This window comes from Psittacula echo (genome assembly GCF_963264785.1).
Source record: "Psittacula echo genome assembly, chromosome: 2".
In the NCBI taxonomy this organism is placed as follows: domain Eukaryota; kingdom Metazoa; phylum Chordata; class Aves; order Psittaciformes; family Psittacidae; genus Psittacula; species Psittacula echo.
Window position 1 is genome coordinate 66,104,801 of NC_137737.1, and position 15,620 is coordinate 66,120,420.

Sequence of the window (15,620 nt, forward strand, 5' to 3'; positions counted from 1 at the left end):
GAGGGCTTATGGTTGGTGTAGTGAGCAGTACAGGTAAGGGAAGGAGAGAAAGATGCAACAAGACACACCTATAGGAAAGCAGGTCTCAGGTCCACAGAACAGTGTGTTTAGTGATAACCTTTCAGGAACATGCTGCTTCTGTGCTTCCTGAGGGCCCTGCAAAGATGTGGATCTATTTCTCATGGAGAAGGCTGACAGGCAATCATTGCCTCTTCACTCCCACACCTGAACCTGTCCAGCTGAGGTCCCATTGCTTCCACTGCTCAGGGCAGGAGAGAAACTAGAGCAGCTTCCAGGGCTCTGGAGATAATAAGCTTGCTCTTTGAGACCATTTAAAGGATATTAAATGTTAGAATGGAAAGTACATACCAGTTCAAAGTTTCCCTAAAGAAAAAATCCCTACCAGGGAAAGTTTAGAAGCAAAATGATTTCTCCTTCCCCAGCAAAGGGAGTTTCAGTTTTTGTTTTTCATATCTTGCTTCTCTTGCTTCACATACTGTGCTATGGAACAGCAGCTGAGCTTGCAAATACTTTGGAGGAAAAGGGCTGTTTTGCTTGAAGCTATGCCTGCCCTAGAGGGAAAAAGCATGTGTTTCTAAAAGTCCTAACTCCTGTATTTTAATCCTGTATTGTAATTAACCAAGGAATAATATTGTTTAACGTCACCCTGGCAAGCTTGTGTGGCATGTGCATTTTCCAGATCAGACTGAAGCCTGATGTGTTATGCTTTCCTTCAGTGTACTTCTGTGTGGGCAAACTTGTGACCTCAGCCTTAGGCATGCCACAGCCCCTCCAGACTACATCTGGTCAGGCCATTTTGGGAAAGATTGCTGTGGGCTGACCCACAGCAGGGGCAGGAGCTTTCTGTGGTTTGCTCACTGGGGGGGTTCCCCACAATGAAAAGGGAGGTAGATGAAGTTTTTGCCTCTTGACTGGTTTATGAAGGGTAAATATATAGCTCAGCAGGACTTGCAGAAAGAGGCACTTGGGTGAAAGCTGAGTGCCCTTCTTAAAGGTGGGCTTGATGTGTGACTGACTCATGGGGGCAGGAGAGCCATCATTTTAGTGAAGAACAGATGTGAAATATATTAACTGGAGCCCTCTTCTCTCCAAGATTCCCTTCAGCACACCCCCCCTACTTCTGTCTTCTCAAGGACTCTATTATTTTACACAGGAGAAAGAAGTGAGAGTTCAGGATTTTCTCTCCCTCTCAAGAGATCCACTGGGATTATATTGTATTTGTACCTTCTAAGTAATGGATTGAGGTCCTTGAAAACAGAAAATACAAAGAGTAAAAGAAAGCTTAAAGCTTGTTACATTTACAATGCAGGTCAATGAAGACCTGCTTTAGAAATAACTAGGCTATTTCAACAGCGAAGTCCCTAGTGAAATTGCTCTCTGACTTCCCTCACAGGACAGATTGGGCTTTCTGAAAGTGTTACCTAACCACAGTGCTTACCCATCTGAGTTCGACTTTTGCATGCCGAGGACTTGTCAAACTGACTTCTCCTCACAATGCTTTCTAGAGGTTATTTGGTTTTAGTGTGCCCAGTTTGATATGGCTTTCAGGAACTTGGTTTTCAAAAGAGGCTGACCATATAGTCTTTACACATCAAAACTCCAAAAAACCCCTCCTAACTGGCTTCTCTCTATTGTGATCTCAGTAGCCTAAGGACAGGAGCCACAACTGTTTTCCAAAAATAACATGTCAGCAACTTTCAGAGTTTCATGATTTGTAAATGGTTCTGTGATCAACCTCAGACTTCCTCAAAAATTCTCCAGGGGAAAACAGCTTTTACAGATCACAAGAAAAGGACCTTTTTGGTTTGGTTGGTTTTTTCAGATATGTTGAGGGGATGTCCAAATGATTCCTCTTCTGGGAGCTGCCTTGATTTTTATTTTTTTTTCATGTGGAAATTTTCCAGCATATAATTTGGTAGAATTATGTCACCAGCTGCTCCTGATTATCTTGAAAATGACACTAAGGAGAGACACTACTTCCACATCATGAGTGCCTACACGGGGAGTTACATGTGTTAACACTACAGAAATACAGTGTGCATTGCTCAGCCTTGCTGTAAATTCCTCCATAGCCCTTAGACCCAAGTCACAGTGTCTTCGTGGTGTTACAACCTACTGACTTAAGTGTGGTTTCAGAAATGTCACTTCATATGGCCAACCTTTGCATAAATACTAGTCTGTTAGATCTGCAGAGAGAAGGTTGAGAGGGATTTTGGGGGGCTGACAAACACTTTCTCCTACTGCTTTGCCACCCGAGAGAGATTATTTTAGTGCTGATTTCTATTCAGCCTTTCATGCTGATACACAGTGCCCGTTAATCAACCTTATTTCAGTTTAGATCAACACAAAGGGAGAAAAAAAAGAAGGAAAAAAAAAAAAAAAAAAGAGGTGAGGTGCTACCAGTGCAAGCAGTTACAGAAATGGGAATGACCTAACAGATCTAATGGGAGGAGCACTGGCTCCTACACGTAGGGATTTTCCCTGTGACGGGGAACTTCGGGATAAGCCATGTAGGGGATTTCCCGCTCTACCTCCAGAAATACCACTCTAGAAGCCGTAGCACTTTCACTCTGCTCTCACAGTCCGCCCTGTGCAGAGGCACGTTGCTGCTGCTTTCTGTTTTGAAAAACAGTAAAAGCCATGTCTTTGGTAGTCTACACTCGGCTCATCATTCTGAGCAAAGGTAAGTGGGAAGCCTTGCATTTTTGTTTCTGGTCTTTCACACTTATTTTATGGGGATATGTTTTGGGAAGAAAGGAAGGATTACCTAAGCAAATCTCTTTTAAAGACAATGTGTACCTGTGCTTTGCAGTTTGGTGCTTGATCCATGGGGCTTCTGTGTCTGTCTCAGACATTGCTGTGAGATGTGCTGAAGAAGCGCTGCTGCCCTGTGAAGTTCTTCGGGACACCTCAATCACCTACGAGAGAGTGTCTTGGTATAAAGTAAGAAAAAAGCATAAGTATATAAGCATAAGAGTAGTCTGTTTTGCTTTCCTACCTGATGCTGGCTTGTCTCATATAAAACGTGTTATTTTATGAAGAGGTATCCTCCTGCCAGTACAGCAGAGATAAGGCAGCAGTCAAAGCATTTGAGCTGATCTTGGAGAACATGCATTTTCCATGTCATTGTAGATAGACTATTCAAGTGTGATCTTTGAATTGCTCTTGGCCTGTTGTGCTAACTGTTGCTGGCTTCCAGGGATCAGAATTCAGGTGATGTCCCACACACAGCCTGTCAAATACCAGTCCAAAGAGGAGTCTTGCCAAGATTTTTCTTCAGAACAAAAAATGGCACTTAAAACCTTGCAACATCAATGATGTTGTTCCATGGTTAATCTCCACTGAAAACAGGAGCTGATTTTTAATTTGAAATAGAAGAACTAAACAAGTACTTGCTATTTCCTAGGAAGATTTGGCTGGTGGGGGTGGGCATAAAGGCAGGGTACGCAGAAAGCAAGTGGAGAGCTAGAAATTTTGAGTTAGCTTTTGGCAACTTGAAGTAAAAGTTACATCTTGACTGTGCATTTCCAAAGAAGGAGAGTCCTGCTGACTCTGTTATAGGAGGGACTACAAGGATCAATTGGCTAATAAGCAGAAAAGTCCTGCTCAACGCTTTCGAGGTAAAATATCTCAGAGAGAGAAAGGCAGAGTTGCCTAGTGGTTGAAGAAGTGGCTGTTGACTTGCTGTATGGCACCATATATTGTATCTCAGTGCATAGTTTCAGCTTATGGGATGAGCCAAATTAACAGGAAAAAAAGTAGAATTTTATTCTCCCCCATTCCCCAGTCCCAGCCATTCACTCCTGCTGCTTACCATGGGCCAATCCTGGTGGTCCTGTGGTTGCCTGTGAAGTCAACTCTGTTGCTTGTTATAATAGTGGAAATTCAATCCACAAATAAAGATTTTGTTACAGAGTCAAATTACTTTCCCATGTGATGGGAGAACAGTGGAAGGGAAAAATACCTATTTTTGCTGGGTGAAAACTATTCCATTTATCTCTGTCAGAACATAAAGACACAGCCTTTGCTTCCCCAGCAGTTTGGTCAGATATAGTTTTAAAATTATTTCCTACAGTAAACTGACAAACAGTGTTATTAGATAGGGCTTCTGTGGTTGAAACTTGCAATGTATCTGAGTTTCAGTGCTGGTACAACAATGAGCACCTGCCTACTGACTAGATAACAATTGCAACCAAAATACTGAAGTCTGAAAGAGCTGTTTTGAACATCTGGTTACCAGCCCATCATCAAGTGCAGCATCTATAGTCTTCCTTTTCCAAAATGCTGAACTAGGCATGCGAGGAAGATAGAGAGGAGAGGATAATGCATTTGGTTGATCATTACTATGGGAGCTGGGATAGGTGTCAGCTTATTTTTTTTCGCTTTTTCTGCTTTCAAAGCTGCATAAGGACATGTATTTTCGCCACAGACACACGCTAATTATTTAAGGCTCCATGTTCCCCCCAGAGTTTAGGCAAAGCAGGGAGCTCATTGCTGGCAAACCATGTGTCTGGTGAACCTGGAGGAATTGAGCAGAAGTGGTAAGGGTTGGGGGAGGAATAAACAATGAGATTGACTGGATCCCTGAAAGTTCTCCCCCAAACCAGTGTCAGAATTCAACAAAAATGAAGACATTTTCAGCAGGCTGAAGCTGTGGGGATCCTCCAGAATCATGTCCTTCCCCTAGTTCAGTGGCAGCTGGAATGGCCAGGCAGCTAAGAGGAGCCAAAAGCCATTGTCTTGATGAAAGAGTGTAAGAAAACCCTGTAGACCCAATTCTGTGTTGTCTCGTAGCTGTTTACAGTTCCACCTGGGCACAAAATGACTGCACATGCAGGGGAGGTTGATGATGCCTTCTGTGTGTGCCCCTTCCTTGACAGCCGTCACTAGTGCTGCTTCGCTTTGCAGCGGTCAGGCTGTTACAGTCCAGACTGTTACTGCACGTACCCTGCCCCATCCCGTCAATCTCCTCTCCCTCCATGGTCTCCTCAGTTTTCCTCCTTCATCATTTTCACTTAGGAAAAGACTGTTTTTCAGTGTCCAGTATAACAGGAACTCATCCTTCTTTTTTTTTTTTTTTTTTTCCCCTCTTATGGCACTGACAAAACTACGAGAAGAAAAAAAAATCTAGCTATATGCAGCTGTTGCCACCATTGTCAGGGGATGATGGCACCAACCAGCTGTAGTTCTCTTGTTACTCATCATCCCAGGAGAGAGGTTGGAAGTGGGGACAGGCAGTTAACACCACTCCTGGTGATGCTAGCCCAAGCCACATCCATATTAGGAAAAGCACAGCACCAAAGCTAAGGAGCCTGACTTCTTGGCAAGAAAAAGTAAATTAAGTTCACTCTTTTGTGCTGAAGAAGTAATACTTCTTCTACTTGTGAGGTTATCTAAACAGGCCCCAGCTTGAAGCCTCACCTCCTCTCCTCATTTTGGCTGTGTCCCCATCCAACCCTGCAAAAGGAGTGTAGGGGAATGGTGCAGCGTGACTGGGCTACCCAACATAGAGAATTAATCTGTTATTTAAAAAACAGCTTCTGAAGGATTAATCAATAAACACCACATAAAACCCCAAAGGGCTAATTAAAAGGTAATTCCAACAAATGGTATGAAATTTCAGACTGTAAAGTTCAAGCAGCTGTTAGGCTAAATCTTTTGTATGAGGTCACTTTGAACTATGCAGTAAATGCAAACAATTAACCTTTGCTTCTGATGCTTTAAAAAAATGATGGTGACAATGTTATGGAGCTGCACATGCAGCTGCTTATGCAGGGTGAAAGCCTGGTGAACAAACCCCTTCTTTCCACTGGCATCTCTGCATACTCTGACCAGTTAAGGGGTACTTTTAATAGCTCATTATAATCCGCTTTAAAAAAGAAAGATATTTAAAAGTACTTGCTTTTTCTGTATGGAGAAGTAATTGTTTAAAGGAGTTAATATTCTGGTGTCAAAATCCCACTAGATTGCACTCATCAGTTCCTTCATTTTTGCTAATGTCTTGTACTGAAAAAAGGTGTGCATTTATTTAACCCCTTGTGCACCCAGTATCCTTGGAACTAATTAGATTATTTGCATACATGAGTGTATGCAAATACATGAGTTATGAGTGTAAGTAGTTGTGTTCAGAATCAGGACCACAGTCAGTCAGCTCAGACAAAATGATTTTTACTTAGAAATATTTTTGAAATAGGCAGGTCTAGCATGCTTGGGAGAAGGTAGAGCACCAAGTCCTCTTCCAGCCTGGTGCAGCTCTCATCCCATTCACTATATGACCATAAAAAAAGTTAAGAAGTTCATAATGTTGATGCCTTTTAAGTGTGATTCATTTTTTAGGAGTGCTGGGCTTCCCTACATGCTATAAAACCATATCAAATATGTGTAGAAGCAGTGTGGAAGTTTGCCAACTGAGACCTGAAAAATAGGTAATTTTTAAATGCACCCAGGCACTGGGAATTGCATATGGAAATGCTGATTTGAATCAATACGGCCCACCTAAGAAACAAGAATCTGGGTATTGCAACCTTACTTACCTTTCTGCCTTATAGGGCCATTGAAAACTGAACAGTTTCTCTGTGTAGCACATTGAAAATGAGAACCACTTCATAAATCCTCATAATTATCACTTTATATTCAGTTTGAAAACCAAGTTTAAACATACACAAATGAAGTCCCAGTGGATATTTCCCTATTTTGTTCATGTGATAGCCAGAGAAGTCTTAATCTAAAACAAATCTTGAGGAAGAGGAAAGAAGGCTGAACTTCAATGAAAAGAAGTCTGTTAACTTTATAACACTTCCCTGAAAAATGTAAAATTCTGGCAGAATTAGAGGTGGAAGTCATATTACAAAGTAAGAATAAACCTTCTAGGCATTTAATATTAATGGCATCTTCCTTCAAAGGAAATTACTTTTGCTAAATGTTCATAGCTATTTTCTATTAGCATAGATAAGTAGTTGCTGAGCTGCTTCAGTCTAATTTCTAGCATACCTGAAGAAATGCAGTCAAGTTCCTCAGACATCTATTCAGCTCTGAGTAGCTCCAAACATTGATGATTTAGACAGGAAGGGAGCAGTGGAAATGATTTCCTGACCAAAACTATTCTTTTGCCTGACATGCTCTAGCACTGGATGCCCTTAGCCAAAAAAAACCTCAACAAAACAATAGAGGCTGTGTGACTGAGTCAGAGGGCTTTTCCAGCTGGGTCACATGTCATGCAGTTTGCTTGGTGTTGGTTTGAGTTTGGGTTTTGGTTTCTCTTTTCTTCTCCTTGCCCATTTCGCTCCTCCCCCTCCCCCCCCCCCAAGAAAAGTCAAAGTTCACACACATGAGCCCACAATATATGTTGGATTTTGACAAATTTAACATTGGTATCTCTGCATGACACTGTATAGAGACCATATGGATGCACCTTCAGCACTAATCGTAAAAGTGCTTTTGAGCTGAAAAATACACCTATTAAGTAGTTTCAGCTCAGTTGTGATTCATTATACATTGGCTGTCAGGCATTGCCAGAATTCTAGATATTTTGCTTCAGGAAATACATTCCTTCTGGCTCTATAGAGTTTTTCAATCTCTAGCAGTCAGAAATTTCAGCTTGGTCATTATTCCTGGTATAATTTTAAACAAAGGACTTCTACAATCATCTCATCCTCAAAAGAAAATAAATCAATGTTAATTCATTCCACTCTTAAACTAACATCAGTTTTGGACCTGAACCATTTCTTTTTTGTAATTAAAATTTGCCTTATGGGAAAAGTGGACTATATTGGTACTTTGGGAACCAACATACCACCTTAATCTGGGAAAAGCTCAATGAGAAAAGGTATTTAATGGGAGTGGAGAACAGAAGTTAACCACTGCTTGCTGTCACATGCACATAATGTATGTGTAAGTACACAGAATGAGTGAATTGCCTTTGTCTAGTGGTACTATCATGTAATGCTGTAGCAGTTTTCAAAACTGCAGCTAAAACCCAGCCAGCTAGGAACAAGGAAAGTGTTCCTCCTCCTTCTTCCACCTTGTTTTTAGTTATCTGAAGACGAAATACTTGCTTAAGAGCACTTAAGTTTTGGAGGCCTAATTATTCTACCTATATCTCATAATTCATCCAGTCAAAGAACAGAGTGTATCAGCTGAGTGGTATTTTCAAACAAACTTATGTAATTTTAATATCCACTGTATCACCACCACTATTCTTACCAAAAAGCTCCTGGCTAGAAAAAACTTAACAGGAACTGGTGATGACTAGAGAATACATGTTGGAAAATTGCAACCTCTTTAGATCAAGTGTTTCCATACATTTGGGAACTAGAATAAAAACCCACTAAAATATGGCAACTAGAGCCGGTTGCTCAAGGCTGTGTGCAGTTGGGTTTTGAATATCTTCAAGGATAGAGGCTCTCCACCTTCTCTGGGCAACCCATTCCAGTGTTCAATCACCCCTGCAGTAAAAAAGGTTTTTCTTGTGTTTAAATGGAATTTCCTGAATTTCAGTTTGTGCTCATTGTCTTTTATTTTGCCTCTGGAGGCCACTGAGAAGAGTCTGGCTTTAGCTTCTTTATCCCCCCTGGCAATTGGGCACATATTAATAACATGCCCTAAGTCTGGTCTCTTCCAGGCTGAACAGTCCCAACTCTCTCAGCCTTTCCTTGTATGTCAGATGCTTCAAATCTTTAATTATCTCTGTGGCCCTTCACTGGATTCTCTCCAGTATGCTCCTGTCTCTCTTGTACTGGGGAGCCCAGTGCTGGATCCAGCACTCCAGGTGTGTCTCACCAGAGCTGAGCAGAGGAGAAGCATCATCTCCCTCAGCCTGCTGGAGATGCTCTGTTGAGTGCAGCCCAGGAAGCTTTGCCACAAGGGCTCATCGCTGGCTCATGGTCAACTTGATGTCCATCAGGACACCAGAGCCTTTCTAACAGGTTGGCCCAGCCCGTCCTGGTGCATGGATTTGTTCCTCCCTACGGGCAGGACTTGGCATTTCCATATGCTGAACTTCAGGAAGTTCCCCTCAGCCCATGTCCCCAGCCTGTTGAGATCCCTTTGGATGGATCTCTGGTGCAGCAGCCACTCCTGGTGCAACAGCCTCTCCTCCCAGCTTTGCATTATCTGTAAACTTGCTGAGCACATGCTCTGTGCCAGTGTCCAGGTTGTTAAAGAAGGTGTTGGACAGTATCAGCCCCTGGGGGCAGCATTTACTCTCATTGCTATGGAGGTGATGGAAAACAACAGATTTAGCCCCATAGCTGATTTCCGAAAATATCTGTCACAGACATTGCCGCTGGCCAATGTATATGTGACAATAAACATACACTCACATTTCTTTTGTTGTTTAATTTTCTTAATGGGTAGCTTTATGCAGATAGGCAGAACGATGCTGCCGGCCTCCAGGTCCCTCTTTCTCTGCAAAATTCTTGCTTCAGTAACCTCCAGCACCCAGCATGGCAACGAGACTCTTTTAATGCAAATGGATTCAGTAGCATTTCTACTGGTCCTGCACAGTCATCACTTGCCTTTAGAATTTTGGTAAAGCCATTACAGCAAATATGGGAGCAGGAAAAGACCACCCCCTTTTGGAGGTGGGGAGCAGGGGGAGCCAGCATGCTGCTGCTTGCTCACCAGCAAGGTAAAAGGAAAATGATTACAAAGGAAATGCAGGCGGAAAATATCTTTTCGCTGCTTAATGAAGATGGTCCCTACACAAGTGCTGCTACTGACAGTGCTCACTTCGATCCCTCTAAGCTTGCGTGGAATTAATTAGGTAAAACCCCTAGAATTTACCTTGGGCTGTGGTATCACCTGGAGGACACTTGGCATGAATTAGTGCTGGATTATCACAGGAGTTTGAGCTGCAAAATGATCTGTCTAGTGAGAGTCTGACAAGTAATTCACAGGAGGTGGCAAACAAAGTGGCATTTTTGTAATTTTAATTGGGTTTTGGGGGAAAAGAGGTTAGCTTGAATAGAGCAAGAGGCAGAATGATGACCTTGCTGAACATCTCATGGACTTCCTTTTACACAGCTGAGATATGAGGACATGCTCTGCAAATTTGCTCAGATGATTCTTCACTACTTAGAGAATTTAAAAAGGGATGAGTTGATGTTTTCTTAGTAAGATAATAGGAGAGAAGATTGCAGTGGAAAAAGGCTTGGATCGAGCATCAGAAAAAGGGTTGCTGTGACCTGAATAGGGATGAATGCGCTGTGTGGAGAGGCTGGAAAAATGCCACCAGATGTCTCTGTAGCCTAACAAAAGGCCGCAGCAGCACCGCCATGGACCGCCTTGCCCGCTTTGCTCTTCAGTAACGGTGAGATTTAATGGAGGAGAGGCGTGCAAACCGCGAATCAAACCCACACGTATGAACCGTTCATCCTCCTTCCCAAATGAAGAGTTCGGCACCCCCCTCCAGATTGCGACTGGTTTCACCGCAAGTAATCAGGTTACAAAGTAACATTTTCTGCTATTTTGGGGAAAGGCATGTTAGCGCAGCTTTACTTGCGCTGCTTTGCCTTACATAGAGAGGGTCTGTGTAAGGCAAAGTTCCGACTTACTTGTCTCCAAGGTCACCATCATTATACTTGTGACAGCAACTGAGCACCTCAAAAAGCTTTGGAGGAAATAACCCTATCCCTCAGTGTCCCCCATAAAATTGGGAAGTTAAATCATTTACCAAAATTCTCCCTGGGAGTAAGTGCATGGTCAGCCATAGGATGCACAGCCTTAATTGACTTCTCCCTTATACTAGCAGTGTTGATTACAATTTCATATAGAAGGATCAAAGTGTTTTCTCATTCCCAGGTCTCAGCCACAAGATTCAGAGCACCATCTACCAACCAAGACAGCAATTATTATGCTACCAGTGAATTAAAAAAACAATCCAAACAACAAAACAAATGAAAACTGATTTTCTATGTATAGCTTGGACATCCTACCTGTGGTCTAGGGAAATCCGAATGGCAGCCAGGCTGGTTCTCTTTAATGCCTTGTAGGAGTTTTAAAATTTCACTGAGAAAGGGGGTGGTAAGGGAAGGGAGAATGGCAAAAATTAGATACAAGGGAGGTCAACTCTATCCACTTAACTGCAATTGACCCTCTTGTAACCAGAGCTGAGCCCAGCCTGGGTGTTCGAATTCCTCTGACCACATCTCTGGCTGATTGCAGGGCCTGAATATATCTAAATCCTTGAGCATAGTGAAGTCTCTACAGCCTGAAAATCACCTTAGAGGCTCTTTGTTTTATAGCTGTTTGATGCTGAGTGTAATAAGGAGAAGCTGGGGCAAAGTTACTGGGGAATTAAGAGGAAGAAGGCACTTCCTTCCCTCTTGTTGGGTGAAATGTGGAAAGCCCCAGGAAATTACCGCTCTGTGTTTCAGTTAATACGTTAAAAATATCCAAACCTTTCTGAGAAAAGACCTTTACAATTATGAAAATCTTGTCCTTTAGTCTGATCTCCCAGTTCCTGAAAAGCTCCCCAACTTGCAGCTTGTTTTACACGATGTTAGGTCTGCATAAGTAGTGAAGTATAATGGAGCATCAGGCCTGTATTTCTGTCTGGACTCCAAGTACACTTTCCTCATACAAACACATGACAGGGAAACCAGATACTCCTAGCCTCAGTATGAGAAAATTGTGTTAATGTTAATAGCTTACAGTGTAACTTATACCCTGGTGCAGTAGCTATATCAATAGAAAGTAAGTACTAACATGCAATCCAAAAATGTGTCTATTAAAATAAAACAATAATAATAAAAAAGCCTTGGCTTATGTTAGTTATAGGTTTGGCTGAAAAGCTGAGCCTTGGACTGTATGAGCTTGCTCTGGCTCTGCTAGTCCACTGAAAGACTGAATTCATTACTTGGGAAACCTTCATGGAGGGCACGCTGCCTCGAATCCCAGGGAACGTCAATGAATAAGAATGGACATGGCCTAATTCAAACCCTTCTCCCATCTTTCAAATCAAGTTAGTGATTTCTCTCTTCTTTGTGGTTCCCAGCCAATTGTCATTTTCAGTGCATCCTATCGCCCCACAGTACAAACTGTTCTGGGAATACACTTCATTCCTCCAGCAGCCTCTCAGCAATGCCAAGGAATGTAGCTCTTCTGGTTACAATTAAGAAATTCAACATACAAATGCTCCCAAAGTGCACTAGAACCTGCTTGTGACCTTCACGCAACCAAATCTGAAGGAGTCGAAGCAATTTTTTATTCTTTGGTTCCAATAAAGAGTGGAAGGGAGGGGAAGGGGGAAAACCTCCATTTCTCCAGGGAGGCACTGTGGTTTCAAGTGTCAGCTGCACAGAAACTGGCACAGGGAAGTGCAGTTTCCAGGGCTGCATTCCCACAAGGAGCTCAGGGCTGCAGGGTCTCTGGGTGGATGCCAGCCTGTGCTGGCAGAGCTGCTGCACTGCCGCATGCCTGCTGGATAGGCACGTTTAATTCCCACCATTGCATCGCAGAAAGCTTGCTGGCAGGGCAAGTGCAGGTAGTGGTGGAGTTTACCTGCCTGCTGCCATGCTTTCCTGGGGACCTCTCGTGCCCAGAGCCAGCACTAAGCAGCAAGGTAAGGCTGCCTCAGCTCTGTCCCCGTGGACTGTCTCTCTTGGAACTCTTCTGGGGCCTCTGCATAGACACTTTGAGAGGAAACTCTTCCACTTCCTTTCATCATGTTATGTCTGTACCAGGATTGTGTCCAGGTGAGACAGATTAAGAAGCTGTAACAGAATAGCTCTATAGTATCTGCCTATAAAGGTAGTGTCTATTTAAGCAAACAAGCAAATATATTTTGATTGTAAGCATGAACCTACTGATGCTTTTGAGGTTCCTCCTCTCCCCCATCTCTCCTCAGCCTCTGCATTTTAAGCCATAAGGTGGCTTTAAAATTCTCTTTCCCCTAAACTCAGGATGACATTGTTGCCCAAGATGAGAACTATATTTGTGTTTTCCAGATGGCTGGAGAAGGCGAAGAAATAGCATGGAAAGTCCTTGATGTGGAATCTCAATATTCAAAAGAACTTGGGAGGTCCCTGGGGCTCTCCAATGACACCTTTTCACTGAGGATCAAAAATGCGACCAGCCGAAACAGCGGGACATATAAGTGTACTTTGGGGGAACTGAGAGGAGAAAACAGTCTCAGCAGCACAGTCACATTAAAAGTAACAGGTACAGTAGAGACTTTTGATTGTGTCATGCTGTGCATGGCTTTTCATGAAGGTAACAGTTAAAGATATTTTACAAACTCCAGAACAATGTAACACCTTGCTTTACATTTTAGGTTGTGCTGGAATAGAAGATGAAAAATTAAAAAAACACAAAGCTGAGCTTTTCATGCTGACTTGCCTTGGGATTTTTTACTTGCTGCTCATCTTTTTCACCTGTGTAAGTAATTACCTTTCTTATAAACAATCCAACTAAAAACAACAGATAAAACCCTCATTCGTTTTCTCTGCTAGCACTGCCTTAACACAGCCAGTCAGAAGTTGGTGTTCATCACTTAATTTGTGATCAATCCCTTTAAATACTCACACAGTGTTTTCAAAGCCAAAGGAAACTCAGGTGTACAAGTAACACAGGATGGAATCCCTAAGAGATAACTGCACCCTGATCTAACTCAAACCAGACAGTTATTTTCCTGCATCCCAATGCACATTTCTTCTTCCAGTTCCTCTGAATGCAGGCCACTCTTCAGTTTAAGGGCACATTAGCAGCTCTTCTGGTTTGGTACTTGGGAACAGCATTTACCCGAGATGGAGGCACAGGCCCCTGGGATCCCTTCCCTACCTACAGCATGTGCTGGCATGATGGACAAGTTCGAGTCCACCTACACTTTGCCTCAGTTTCCATACCTGTAAATTGGTGATAACCCCTTTTTGGATGGGAATTTTTGTGAAGCTACATCTTCCTTGTTAAACAGACATTTTAAAATTCTTGGAAAAGAACATCTTGGGGTTTTATCCATGCCCTTAATGTTGGCTGGTAGCTTTGGGAAAGGTGGGGAGAGAAGGTATTCTGGAAGCTCACTTCACAGAAGCAAAACTATGCTTTGTCTGCAGTAGGGGTGAAGTCATTCCTTTGTGCAGAGGTCTGCACCTCCTGGCTTAGAGGCAGCATGAACTTTGGATGTCAATGCAATGCAACGCAGCACCAGCTGCGTTTCAAACTAAAACCAAAACAAAACCAGCATTCTGGGAGGTCAGATTTAACTTTTGCTGCCTATTTCGTATTTGCCATCTTGTTTTGCTCCTCAGCAGATGAATCATAACTGTTGATTGGAGAATATCTAATTAGCTGCAGCTAAATGTAGCTTTTCATGTATCTCCAGGGAGCAATTAGATTTATGCCTGTCTCTTTTTTAGATTGACAATCCTCCTAGTAATCTGTGCCATTCAGACTAAAGTTTGACAAGATAAATCTTGTAGGAATTTGTTAGGATGAAAGTATGAAAGCAAGGATATCACTCAGAAGAGACAGATGCCCCTGTTCTGCTGTGTCCTGAAAGAATTTCAGATCTCTACAGAAATGTCTCCTTCTCATACATAAAAGAAGTCCCAATTTTAGTGGTGTAGTTAAAAAAAAGCAGAGCTGTGCACTTAAGTCAACCATTCTGGTGGAATTACATGTATCCTACACTTGTGTGAGGTCCAGTCTCAGATATTAGCCTAGCTTTCATCAAAATTTAATATTGCCCTGACCTCACAAGTGAGCTTCATTATTTAAAATGCCTGTTAAGTTCTTACAGGTTGCCTTGTTCTCTCCTTTAGTGGAGATTTTGCTTTACCTCCACTAAACTCAACAGAGACTTTAAGACTGCTTGGCAGGATGGGGGCTTTACTTTGACAACCTGATGAAAGTATTTCAGGCACTGGCCTATATTGAAGGCAGGTGGAAACACACTTTCAAGAGCTTGATGCAAGGCCTGTTCATACGAAAACTTGAATTAAATATAAATTTCGTTTTGTGACTAACCCTTTTGTCTTATAAAGCTTCTTAGCTGAGGAAGAAGCAGCATTTTTTCTTTGTACTAAGTGCTTATGGTAGCAAAAAAAAATTGAAAAAGTGTAGTGAGCTATGGTTAGCAAGGAGAAAAAGCAAAACTTTCAAACTTTTTTTATAAAAAAGGCCTTTCACCATAATTCTCAGTTTTAAGCTTTCCTTTCTGCTTTCTCTTTCAGATGTGTCTAAGAAAAGAGAGCCTGTCTCTCAGTAATCAAAAACCCAGACCAGATATGCAGCACATGCTCACCCTCATCAATGTACATGAAATGACAACTTTCCAGGCTTTAAACAGTAACAGCACTTGCAAAAATGAGCTTGCTTCAGGTTCTGTCTAAGTTGATGCTGACCTTGGGCTCATCAGTAAACACAACACAAGCTGGGTGGCTTAGTAGTATGAAGAGGAAATAAATGATAATATACAGCCTCTTCAGAACAGCCTGAAGGTCTCAGAAGCCTGTCAGTGATCTGCTTGTGCTGGACAAGCCTTCAACAATGTTATGCACTACAGTAACTTTGGGGAGTTAGGTGGCTAAGAAATACTGTTAGAGCTACACAATGCTGTTATAATGCTGTTACGAAGTTGGTAACAACTTTATTTCACTCTG

General features: G+C 42.3%; 1 protein-coding gene across 1 annotated transcript; it reads left to right on the top strand.

The window, feature by feature from the left end:
• Positions 1-2,661: 2,661 nt before the first annotated feature.
• CD83 (CD83 molecule) lies at positions 2,662-15,350 on the top strand (the record flags this gene model as incomplete). The annotated part of the gene is made up of 5 exons (XM_080611229.1): positions 2,662-2,704; positions 2,834-2,964; positions 12,969-13,182; positions 13,295-13,398; positions 15,192-15,350. 5 exons carry the CDS (start codon positions 2,662-2,664, stop codon positions 15,348-15,350), a joined length of 651 nt encoding a protein of 216 aa, XP_080467355.1.
• Positions 15,351-15,620: the final 270 nt, after the last annotated feature.